This window comes from Strix aluco, chromosome 2, assembly GCF_031877795.1.
Source record: "Strix aluco isolate bStrAlu1 chromosome 2, bStrAlu1.hap1, whole genome shotgun sequence".
In the NCBI taxonomy this organism is placed as follows: domain Eukaryota; kingdom Metazoa; phylum Chordata; class Aves; order Strigiformes; family Strigidae; genus Strix; species Strix aluco.
In genome coordinates this window covers 134,313,606-134,325,675 of record NC_133932.1, presented here as the reverse complement: position 1 = coordinate 134,325,675, position 12,070 = coordinate 134,313,606, and the positions used below count along the sequence as shown (strand labels likewise).

Below are 12,070 nucleotides of genomic sequence, written 5' to 3'. Positions count from 1 at the left end.
GAGGATCAAAACTTATCAGCCCTTTAATGGAGTCACCAGCACAGCTCATCTAAGAAAGAAGGACCTGCCTTGGTTCCAGGCCCTGCTCCACTGACCAGCCAGCACTTTTGTGCAGTGTTCGTTGGAGCAGAGACTAGAACTGACCATCTTTGTGGGACTGATGCTCCTTCCCTGCAAACGTCCCTGGTGCTAGGTAGTGCAAACCCTCCAGCTCTGTTATGTTCTCTGTTGCAGTCCATTGTGGCATACTACAATAAGCACGCGGGCAAAACAAGAGAAGAAGCCAAGCTTGCCTTCCTAAAGATTATCTTCAAGTGGCCTACATTTGGATCAGCATTCTTTGAAGTGAAGGTACCTGCCCTACTTGGGGGTTCTCTGGCAGCTTTCAGCCAAGGTCAGGAACCCCATATCACAGAGGGGTTCCAAGTATGCCGGGTTGTCCCAGTGTCTGGACCAGACTGGGACAACCCTGATGAAGCAGGGAAGGAGTGTGAGAGTCTCCCATCAGTGAAGGGCTGATATACACTCATTTATTGCTGCCCTGCCAGACAGAGGCATTGTAGAGCTTCAGCATATCTCAGTCACTGGTTCCATACTCGTGGCTGTGCTGCTGAAGAGCCAAGAGCCATTCTCTGTTTTGCCAAGGCAAAGGGGAATGTGTGGTTTTCCAAGGGACGTGTCTGCACCCACCACGAACGAAATCCAGACCACCCACCATGGCACCAGCCTCCCATCAAAGAAGTAGAGGCCAGTAGTCATGAAGTCTGTCCCAGTACTCTGGATACCTTATTGCAACTCCCTCTTCTCAATGACCAGTTGCCAAAATTACTCATTAGTTCCTTGAACCTGGGCACCCCATTTTCTATTAGGTCCATCTTAGATGACATAAGGGATCTGAATATATCCTGTGGTCATTTTTTTTTTGGTAGCCAAGAGATCTGTGGCAGGGCAGAAGCTGAGCCATGTGCTCTATCTCTCTCATTGGTCAAACAAATTGGAGGTCCTTATGGCCCAGGGCTGGGAGAAGGGTTTACCAGCAGGAACAAAACTGAATATAAAAATCAGAAGGGGACAGAGCAGTGTAGTCTTGGCCTGGAGGGCCACAGCAGCAGGCATGAGGAGGAGCAGAACACCAGACAGAGACTGGAAGGGGAGAGGAGATGTCTGGGGTTTGCCAGCCTGTTCCAGCTCTTCCTTGTCAATGGCAAGACGGCTTCACTTCTGGGAGTCCACCAAAGGAAGCAAGGAACTTAATGGTGTCAGCAACTCACCCACTGGTTATCAGGCATTTAGGAGATCTGTACTTAACTAGACAGCCCTGACTATTGCTGATACTTTAATGAACTCTATGTTTATCTTTAAAGGATAAACTGAATAGCAATTAATGGGACCTCAAATGCTGGCAGGAGAAGACAAGGAGAGAGGAAATAGGAAGGGACCTGATTTTGCATGACACATCCCCTAACCAGTTCATGTTATTTCCAACAGCAAACTACAGAGCCAAATTATCCAGAAATCCTTCTAATTGCCATCAATAAACATGGAGTCAGCCTCATTGATCCCAAAACCAAGGTAAGAAAAACTGAGATATTCACCAGATGCTCCTGAGCCCATTCCCCAACCCTCACAGAGGTTATCCCCAGAAGTGTGTTGTTCAGAACTTCAGGAGTTCTCGTTAAGCCTAATTGGAAAGTCTGGATAGCCAGAAAAGTTTGTGGAGGCAAAAATTCACTGTTTCACAGAGCCAGTCCAGCCATTTTCACCGGAAGATGGGTGGGGAGCATCCACTGTTAGGGCCCTGTGACTGGAGGATATACATACGCCTTCCTTAATCCTTTCACAGACATTAGGACAGGAGCTGGAGTAAATGAGCTCCTACTAGTTACTTCAACCAGCTGCATGGTCATTCTACTACGACAGTTCTTCACAAGCACTGGAGAATTCAGAGTCTTGCATCTCACTGCCATTCCCATGAGGCCATGGTACAGTCTCATCACAGTAGACATCCTTGGTCTGCTTTGATGGAAAGTGAATGAGGACATGAGAGGTCCCCACAGCCCTTCATGAAAGTTGAGGCTCTCATGTGTTGAGTGTCAGTCTTGTGTTCCCACCAGGATATTCTCATCACTCACCCTTTCACCAAGATCTCCAACTGGAGCAGTGGCAACACGTACTTCCATATAACCATTGGCAACCTGGTGAGAGGAAGCAAGCTGCTCTGCGAGACCTCCCTGGTAAGGCGCCTTAAAGGTTATTGGGCACAGTTAGATCAAATAGTGACTCTGGCAGGCAAAATTAAATGCTTCCAGCAAATTGTGTCTCAGGGATTTTCTGGGCTGAAAGTGGTCTCTTAGAAGGGCCCCCAATGTGTTTTTTTCTTCTGGATTTCCCATGGCTCTGCTCAATGGATCAGGGCTCTCACTTGGTCCATTATCCAACTTACAAGCAAGTCTGAGGTGCTTGGGACATCACCATCTCAGGAGCATGGGGCACTGCTTCCTGACACTGGACTGAAAGGCACATTAAAGCCGATGTGGGCTCAGGGGGTGCTCTTGAACCCTTTTACCAAGATCCCAGCTTGTCCCTAGTAACAGTCACAGCATCAAACCTCCTCCTAGACTATCTTAAACACAAAGCATGAAGGATAAAAATTCCTGTTGGATTAATTGTTATTAATCTGAGGCATTCAGTGTTTTGTTGGCCATTTGAAAATCCAGGTCCCATCCAAAACTTCCTATGTCCTTAGCCTCAATAGCATCCAGGGATGGTGAGTTCCTCCACCTCAACACTGCAAATTATGTCTGGACTCTGTTCCTTGTGGTGGTGTCATTTCACCCAAGGAGAATGGTGGAACAGGTCAAAATGTACCTGAAAACTTGGAAGTCAACAACTGGTAGCCAGGGTGTTCAGGAGGCATGAGCCAGAGACTGTAAACTGTGCTCTAAAGGAAGGTAACATCTTCTCTCTCCTACTCAGGGGTACAAGATGGATGATCTTTTGACCTCGTACATCAGCCAGATGCTAACAGCCATGAGCAAACAGAGGAGTGCAAAGAGTAGCAAGTGAACTGCAAGAAGCCACTGGCAGGTGGCCATGAGGCTAATTCACCAGCTGAGGCCTGTGGGATACCCATGCAGCTGGGGGAGAACCTTTGCCTCCCAGATGTGGAAGATGAGCCGAACACCATCAGGGAGTTCGCTGGACTCTGACCTTGAGGGCTCAAATCCCACCTCCCCTTCCAGCGAAGATGACTATCTCTGACCTCACGTTCTCCTTCCCCACCCTGCACCCCGACTCCATCTTACACCTCAAAGATTTCCGGGGGACACCACCGCTCTCAGACAGTGACTGAACCCAATGGTTGGCATCGCAAAGGCTCTTGGAAGAGGATTTCTCTGTGTGTGTGTGTGCGTGTGGCTTGTTTTGGTTTGGTTTGTTTCTTTTCTTAAGTAAGAGAGAGCTATTGGGATGCTAATGGATTTTTGGAGAGGTTATGGGCATTTCAGGTTTGAAGAGGAATAACAGAGCCCTGACCCACACTCAAAGATGTCCAATGAACACTGCAGGGTTTGTTTTTTGACGTTACAGAAGAATACATTGTGTTCTTAAGAAGGACAGAAAGAAAAAGCAGGTTGGGAGGATCACATTTTAACTAGGAATCAGAATAAACAAACTACTGATTGAACAGGCTAGAGTATTAAAGTGCTGTCCGTGCAATGCTGGAAATATTTAAAGAACAAATTTTAAAGTTTGGTTTCTTCTTCTATTTATTTTTTAAAATATTAAAAAGGAAAAAAAAAAATCCTGCATTTTGTGCCGATATCTGGACGCTGACTCGGGGCTGAGGGCAACCTGGAGGACAATCCCTCGCCCAGGGATTCCCCCAGAGCCGTGATTGCCAGAGGCTGAGTAAGGCACATCTTGACAACTTACAGGCTCAGCTGGAAGTGAAGCTTTGAAGACAAATTATCTCCTTTTGCCCCCTGTGCTCAGACAAATTAACCCTGGGAGGATCTTTACTGCAAGCTTCAATATGGATGTAGGGGTTTTAAAGTCCCCATGCTTGGAAGACTGAGGCCAAGCTGTTGAGCTGTAATTCAAATATGGACTTGGCCATCAGGGTTGGAAACACCTAATGATTTTATTGTGGTTTTGTGTGTATTGCTATATGAAATGGCTCTTTACAAGTCCCGGCTGGACCTGAACCACTCACAGCAAGAGCAGGCCCTTGATTTTGGTGGGCTTTCCTCCATCTTTGGTTGGCTGTACTAATCTGCTGGCTGGTTGTCCCGTCTTCCACCCGATGCCACTCAGTGCAGACCAGCCTGCTTTGGAGCAGAGGTGGGACCTGCCAGCAGAGAAGAGGCTGAAATCATGTTGTGTCTGGGGGTATACAGGGGAAGGAGCCTGGGGTGCCTTTCCAAAATCCAGGCTTCAACGGAGCACATGCCTGGGTGTGGGGCATCAAGAGGGGTGACAACTGTCCACCAAGACTTGGTGCTGGCATCACTAACACTAGGTGGGTCTCAGTAGATGTGGGAGACCTCTCTTGATCCTGTCTGTTGGGCTGAGTTTGGCTGTTTTCATAAAAGTCCATATTATAGGGTGTTGTGTGTTCTGTTAAACTCAGCTGGGCTTAGTCCTCCAACACCATGGTGTGTCAGCCAGAGTCAGCAGTGCTGCCTACCAGACCTCAAGGACCCTGACATCCAACTGGGATGCAGCAGTGACTTTGGACCTCGGTTGCTCCACCAAAGTGAATGAGATGCTGCACAGAGATATCCACCAGCCAGACAGGGCTGCTAGGAGATCCCCTTCCTCCACCGTTCCCCCACCCAAGGCACACTGGTGATGGAAGCATGGTTACACCAGCCAAGTCTACACGGGGAGCCAAGCTGCCTTCTCACCATGCATCTCTGATGCTTATCTTCCCTCCCCAGCTGCCATGATCCAGCTGTTCCAGGGATCCCACCTGTCCTTAGACACGTGCCCATCATCCTTACCACCACCACTGCTTTTTGTGAGTCTCCCAGCCATCCCTGCCTCCCACAGCATACTCAGTAGACAATGCAGCACAGCAATGTTTTCCAGTCCTGTCCTGGGTCGGATTTCCCCCACCACCACCCTCATCCCTCCACTTATAGCTATGTTGGCCTCCCATGCACCCCACCATTTTGGGGGGTGCTGGGACTCTGTTTGTGTGTGCCTGTGTGTCATATTTATTAGCATCTGCTGGCCTCTTTGTATTCACACCAAACGATGTAACATGAAAAACATATGTCCAAGCGAAATAATCTAATTAAAAAGCATCAAGTGGATTGTGGGAGGCTGTTCTGCGCTGCACGGTTGTGGTGGTGTCTCCACAGGGAAGGGTGGGCTCAGGACTCCCAGGTCCTTGCTGGGGACGAGACTTCTCCTTGCAGAATGGGACTCCAGGTGAGAGCATCCAGCAATGGGGAGCAAATCATCAGCGTGCCCAGACTGGAAATTCAATGAAATATTTTCTTTTTGGGAAGTCGCCATTGCTTGTCCTCTAAGACAAGGGCTGGTTCTTCCACAAAGGCTGGTTTTGAGCTGAATCACCAGATGTAGGAGGTATTGGGTGAAAAGTTTGTGTGTGGAAGTCAGACCACCAGCCACCTGCATAACAGCATTGCCAGACCCTGCATTGCAGTGGCTTTTCCTAATACATATTAAAAGCAGCAGTTTGGGGACCACAGCCAAGCCCCTCTCCTGGACACCAGGGGACAGGCTGAGAACCCCATAGTGCACACCACTGCTCAACCCACACACTCTCCACCTCCTATTTTTGCTGCTCACATACCTCCATGTGAGTGGTACCCACAAAAAAATCATGAACCAGTGTGGCAGGTGCATCCACCTAATGAAAGCAGAGCTTCTTGGCTGCTGAAGTGTGGCAGCTCCTGGCTGCCTTTGTTCTCAGGGCCTCGTGGTAGTTGGGGCCTTTGGCCAATAGGAGCCGCTATTGACTACAGGTCAGACTCGGCCTGGGTATAAATGGAGTCCCCTGGGGGAGCCATTTGGAGCTCGGCCCCTGGAGCAGCAGCTGCGGTTGAGGACTGGGTCAGGATGCTGCCCAAGGAAACTCCTCGAGGTGCCTTTTTTTGCATTTCTAGCCTCCAAAATACTCCAAAATTGCAAGTTGGAAAGGTTTGAGTGTTTCTTAGCACAGTTAACTCTGAAACCTAATGCTTCCCTGTCACAATTCACTTGTGATAGATTTATTTAGCAAAACCACTGAGCTGCATGAGGCTCATGTATGAGAAAATGTCTATAGCCTGATATAGCCAGGTAAAGACTACTATTTTCTTCACCTTTCCCAGTTTGCTGAAATAAGAACAAAACAAGATAGGAGAGCTAAAATGTATTTGAAACAGCACTTGCAATTTACAAAAAACATGTTCTTATTATCTGTTCAAGTAGAAATGTATGGCTTAAACCTAGGAGATGCTTACATCTCCCCTGCAGAGCAGGGCATAGACTCCCTCCCCTCTGTGTGCTGGCAGCCACTGGGAGAAATGAAAATCTGAATAAATCCCAGGGTGCAGCACAGGTATACAGACCTTCTGAAACGAAAAGCAAATGGGACACTTGGTGGGACCAATTCACACGCAGCTCAATGCTTCTGAAGAAAAGTGATGTACTCCTGGTCAAAGTCCCAGTAGCTAGATGGCCAAGCCACCAAAAAGTCCTTCAGCATCCATGGGAATACACCCTCGTCCGCAGCCAAGGGGAAGAAGCTGTCCTGTTAGCGTCTATGACAGGGCAAGAATGGGGAAAAGGAAAACCTAAGCTGCCCCCGCCTGGGTTATAGAAAGGTACGGACACTAGTGACCCAGCCAGCTGCACTTGACCATCGTGGTGGGGCTAGTGTGCTCTTGGGGATGGAGGAGACCTGCGAGGAGGGAGGAAGTGCATGGAGAAGAGGCTGGTCTGACAGGAGAAACACGGGCAGCTGAGGATGAGGAGGACTGGAGGATGCTCAGATCTTTGCAGTATATGTAAAACACAGCTGTGGAAACAGAGAGTTTATGCACTGAAGGGATTACAGGATGATTGCCCTGTAGGATGTCAGTGGTCTCAGAGGACAGTGGTGGCTCCCATGTGGTTGCTGCATCTGATCATGGTGCACAGCTTCTTCATGGCTGCAACTTCATCTGTGCTCCGCTACACCCCAGGGATCCCCACCAGGCACAGGATTGTGAGAAAAAACGTAGAAGAGGTTCAGTGCTCATCTCCGACAGGTTCATGAAGGCAAATGGTTCCTCCTCACCAGGCAGATCTGAGGCCACCCAGCTGGCCCCCTTGGCAGGTTGGTCTTTGAATTGCAGGAAGAGGCAGCAGGGGACAGTCTGCTCTCCAGTCCTCATCAAGATGGCAGGTCCCCATCCCCTCCCTGCCTGTGTCAGGCTGTGATGGCAGGCATGTCGCTGAGCTCTGGAAAAAGGGACACACAGTGAGCTACCGAAACATCTGCAGTTGTTTTGACAGACATCGTGAGCAAACAGAACCTGGCTGAAAATGCGTGCAACCCAGGTTGGGTCATTTTGTCTGTATGGTAACTCCATGGGTGCAGAAACCTGGTGCATGGGAGGATCCCCAGCCAATCCCACCCTGCCTTGCAGACCCAAGAGTGCTCAGCACCTCCGGGCTCTCTTTTCACAGCATCGCAGGGTAATGCGTATTGCAGGCGATGTCTGGAGGTCTTTGCCCCAACTTCTGCTTGAAGCAGGGCCAGTTAGATCAGGCTGCTCAGGACTTCGAACATCTCTGAGGCTGGATATTCCCAACCTGTGTGGGCCTCTGTTCCAGTATCTGACCACCCTCACGGGCAAGATTTCTTTTTTTCTCTTTATACCTAGTCAAAATGTCTGAGGCTGAAGTTTGTGCTGTTGTCACTCTACATCACATCTAAATGTCCCATCCTCCAGCTTAGTGGCCCCACTGTGGCCCCTCTCCCATTTGTCACAATCTACTTGATACTGGAGAGCCTGAATTGGACCCAGTGCCTAGATGTGGCCTCACCAGTGCTGAACAGAGGAGAGAAATCAGTGCCACCTGCACCCGAGACTGAGACAATCCAGGATGCAGCCATCCTTCACCACAGCATAGGCACCCATCACCCACCCACCCATCAGGACCCCGATGCCCCCACAGAGACAGCCCTGAGTAGGATGCAGCTCCTGGCTCTCCTGGCCCTGCTCACCTGTCCTAAACTTGTTGTAGGTCCCACTCTCCAGCATCGGGCCACCGTCATGGGCACAGCAGGAGAAACTCTGCTCTCGCCACCTGCATGGAACAGAGCACCTGGGTCGGGCCACTGCTTGCTGTGGTTCCCCTCGCAGCACCCTGGTGTCCCGGACACCTTTTCTGTACTTGGTCAAGGCAGGAGCTGCCCTGGTATTTTGTGATTTGCTCAGGTCTTTACCGAGAAGGATAATGAAGGATAAGTGCATGAGTGATGTCTAAGCATCCACAAGTCATGTGTGCAACAGCATTTTGAAGGCAACTTTGTGACCAAGCCCTGTTTTCCAAGAAATATTTAAGAGCTCAAAAGCCTCAGAAGTGTTTGCAGCCACTGATTCCTAAGCAGCCAGGGGAATTTAAAAATTGTGATTTTGGTGCGTTCATAAACCTGGTAAACAAAACCACACGGGGCTCTCGGGCACTGCTGGTGGCCCTTCGCTCCCAGCAGTGCTGGGAACGCCCTTGCTGCAATGCCAGCCCAGAAGAGGTTGCTACTTGGCTGGATCAGAAGCATCTCCAGGACCCTGGGAAATGCACACACGTGACCAGAAGCCTGGAGGAGACAGACATGGGAAGGTCTGAGGGTGGTGGTAATGCATTGCAGGGGTGATTGTGAATCACCCTGCAACCTGCAGCCACTAAAGCTGAACCTGAGGAGAGCAGGGCAGGGTGAGAGGGGAAGGAAGGGAAGGAGCCACTTTGCCTTGGGAAGGGAAAAGCCTGGATGCCCAGCAAACATGCCATACTGCTGCTAGTTCAACACCTGGCCATACTGTTAATTAATTTCTTCCCCATCCCAGAGCAAAATTAGAGCTTCTACTCTTTCCTGTGCCAAAGTAAGTCATGGTTACAAGCAATCCAGACTGCTTGCCCAGGAGCTTCCCAAACTTTCCCCTTGTCACCTGTAGCACAGTTGTTCTGTCAGCAGCCCTGCAGAAAACACCCCTGCGCTGGCTGGTCTGCCCCTTCTACCCTTCCACACCCAGCACCTCCAGTTCTCCTTGGGCACCACTGGGATAAGAGCACAGGCAAGTTCCTCATCCAACCATAGCAAAGCAGAGCACCCAGCACCCCAACCTGACTTGCTGGAGTGATCCTGTTCCATGAACCCCAGATTCCCCAATTACGGGAAACAAAATGTGGTATTAGTGACACACTCAGAAATTTTCACCCTGGAGGATGGATTTCTTCAGGGGCTTTGGCATATGCAGAGAGACATGGGATGCTCAAATATTAACATTGAGAACTTTCCTCCTAAGTCAGTCCAATGCAACAGTGTCTAAATAGTAATAATAGCAAAATCAGTTCCTTTCTCAGTCCATCAGCTTTGATAACTGGTTTATGTTGTTACTGTAAATCCACCATGTCTCCACTGAATCCTGAGCATAGACAATGTCTGAGCTGCCAAAAGGGAAACAGAAAATGCGAGCAAGCAGGAGAAGCAGAGAGGTTTTTGGAGACTGTCAGGGCTTTCTTCTAGTTCCCGAGGGGAAAGGTAATGTTCTCAAGAGTCATTTTAACCCTTCAGATCACCTGAAAGCATCCCTCCTTCCCTCCACCTGGTGCAAAAGATCAGGTTAGGATGGCCATTAGCAACTTGGTAGTTACCAGTGCAGAGCAAAGATGAGTGAGATGAGGAGCACAGAGGTCAGATCTGTCAGGATCCACATGATGTTGTACTGCTGCGGAGTCTGAAAGAGAATGACAGAGGATGTGTCCACCACCAAGGACCCTGAGATATGCAAAAAAGTTGCCCAAGCTCTTTCTTGCTGCTCAAATATGGCCATTCAGCTGCCTGGTTTGTATGTGGAGTAGCATCCCTCAGGTGTTTAAAGCATTTGGTGGCATTTCAAAGTGGCTACTCACCAGCAGGTGTTGGTGCCAAATCACCATCCTTCATAAAAACAGGTCTGTTGTGTGGCCAAGAAGTTTGTACCACATGACAGTGAATAAAACAGAGACCTGTTGTTTGTAGAAGCAGGCCCTGTAGTTCTCTCTGCTTTCCTCCAACATTAACATCAACTGGTGGCATCTCATTTTTGCTGGTAAAATTGTCCTTTAGTGAACACCACAGAGAGTCTGGGGTGGTTCCTACTTTAAGTTTTAGAGCATCTGAAGATTCATCCTTAGACTGTCCTTCGTCTGGATGGGAGCATCGTAAAATCAGCTTTAAGAGTGTGAAGCCAGTTATGCAAAGTAGTAACCTTTAGGCTGCAGGGACTCTGGTAGAACCAGTGCCCCAGCTGCTCCTTAGCCCTACAGGTTGTCCAAGGCAGAACAGGGAATAGACAAAGTATGTGAAAAAAATTCCAGCAAGGAAGGGTTATTTCTATGGTTGTTTCCCTTGGTCTTGTGGAACAAGACCAAGTTTGAGAAGGGCAGTGGGAAGCCCTGGAAAATGAGGAACTTCTGACATCAGTAAGGTGCTTCAAAAGCTTAGAAATGGAAATCCTCACGCATCAGCTTGTGTCCTCAAAGACCCTTTGCTTCTCCCCACACAAGTCTCAATATGACTTCTTTTCCTCACCTCAAGGCCTAAATTGCAAATCCTAACAAGCAGGGTCCTTCTACCTGAGCCAAGAGAAAAGAGGAGAAGGGTATGGTGATACCTGGAGTGGCTCAGAGGTTCCAGGTAAGCCAGGTTCAACTCAGGTCCTTTTCATGCAAAGGGTCCTCTATCCATGCATGAACAGGCCTGTGGTCTCCAAAGGTAACCATGAACATCCCAACCCTACTTCCTACCCCTGGGAGGGGAGGATTTTTGCTTACCATGAGGAATAGTGGCTGGCTGAGATTCTTCAGTGTGTGGACGGCATTGGTGGTCACGGAATGTGCCCCAGAGCACCACGCCAGGGAGAAAAGCCATGGCTCATTGACCACATAGAGATTGGTGGTGATGTTTGCCTCAGCATATTTCCTTTAAAAGACCAAAAGGTAATAGTTAAACAAGCCTTAAGTTAAGCCTTAGTTAAGCAAGGAGGTTAGTGCTTCCTTTGGGCTGAATCAAGGAGAGACAGCAATTTTCTGCAGGAAAGGCTTGTTTTAGGACCTAGATAAGGAATAGAAGGGAAAGCCAACCAGCCAATAATTAATCATTCACTACTGGTCAATAGAGAATAGCTGATCTGATGGAAGCAAATGCAGTTAAAATGTCCAAAAGGTCAAAACTTTGCTTACCCTTCTGCCATATGAATCAATGTAATGATGTGTTTGTAATCTCCTAATAGTGTGTTCAAAACAACCATGAAGATGGCTACTCATGTTTCTTATGTTTGCTGCATCAACTCACCATTTTTTAGGTTCATATAAGCAACTGAAACTTAACATGAAGTAAGATCATACTCTGAATAATGGTAAAGGAAAGTATCATCAATATCAGCATTTGTAAATCTACCTAGGATCTATCCAGGGTTTACCCAAATGGATCTACCATATCCACCTTAGGATTTTACACCCTGTGAAAATTATCATTGAGGAAACGTGAACATTACTCTCATCCAAAGGATTAAACTTTTTCTTTTTGGTTTTTGTTTGGTTTGTTTGGGGTTTTTTTAATTAGATTTCAATGTTTTTTGCACCGGAAAGAGCAAAAAATCCTGTTTATTTAGGAGAGTCTGACAGGTAAGACTGGTTTTCCTTTTTTTTTTTTTTTTTTTCATATGAGAGAACCATTTTGGAAACCGCTCCAAAGAATGTGGAGGCTTCCACTGGAGAGATGACATCTTCAGTCTGTCACAAGCAACAGAGTAACAGAGTCAAGAAATGAAGTCTCCAAAACACCAGCTACAAGAGTGTGATGGTC

At 48.2% G+C, this 12,070-nt stretch overlaps 2 protein-coding genes across 4 annotated transcripts in view; one reads left to right on the top strand and one right to left on the bottom strand.

The window, feature by feature from the left end:
• Positions 1-5,323, top strand: part of MYO7A (myosin VIIA) — a 102,912-nt gene extending 97,589 nt beyond the window's left edge. For all 3 annotated transcript variants that reach the window (XM_074816445.1, XM_074816444.1, XM_074816446.1), the window contains 4 exons: positions 235-351; positions 1,489-1,572; positions 2,115-2,234; positions 2,977-5,323. In XM_074816445.1, the coding sequence (XP_074672546.1) occupies positions 235-351; positions 1,489-1,572; positions 2,115-2,234; positions 2,977-3,066 (411 nt within the window). In that variant the 3' untranslated portion in view covers positions 3,067-5,323. The remainder of the gene's footprint in view (positions 1-234; positions 352-1,488; positions 1,573-2,114; positions 2,235-2,976) is intronic.
• A 1,047-nt stretch (positions 5,324-6,370) lies between these two features.
• Positions 6,371-12,070, bottom strand: part of GDPD4 (glycerophosphodiester phosphodiesterase domain containing 4) — a 39,727-nt gene continuing 34,027 nt past the window's right edge. Inside the window, exons 13-16 of the mRNA XM_074817027.1 lie at positions 11,038-11,185; positions 9,877-9,959; positions 8,228-8,310; positions 6,371-7,458 (exon numbers count right to left, since the gene is read on the bottom strand). Of these exons, the coding sequence (XP_074673128.1) occupies positions 7,427-7,458; positions 8,228-8,310; positions 9,877-9,959; positions 11,038-11,185 (346 nt within the window). The 3' untranslated portion in view covers positions 6,371-7,426. The remainder of the gene's footprint in view (positions 7,459-8,227; positions 8,311-9,876; positions 9,960-11,037; positions 11,186-12,070) is intronic.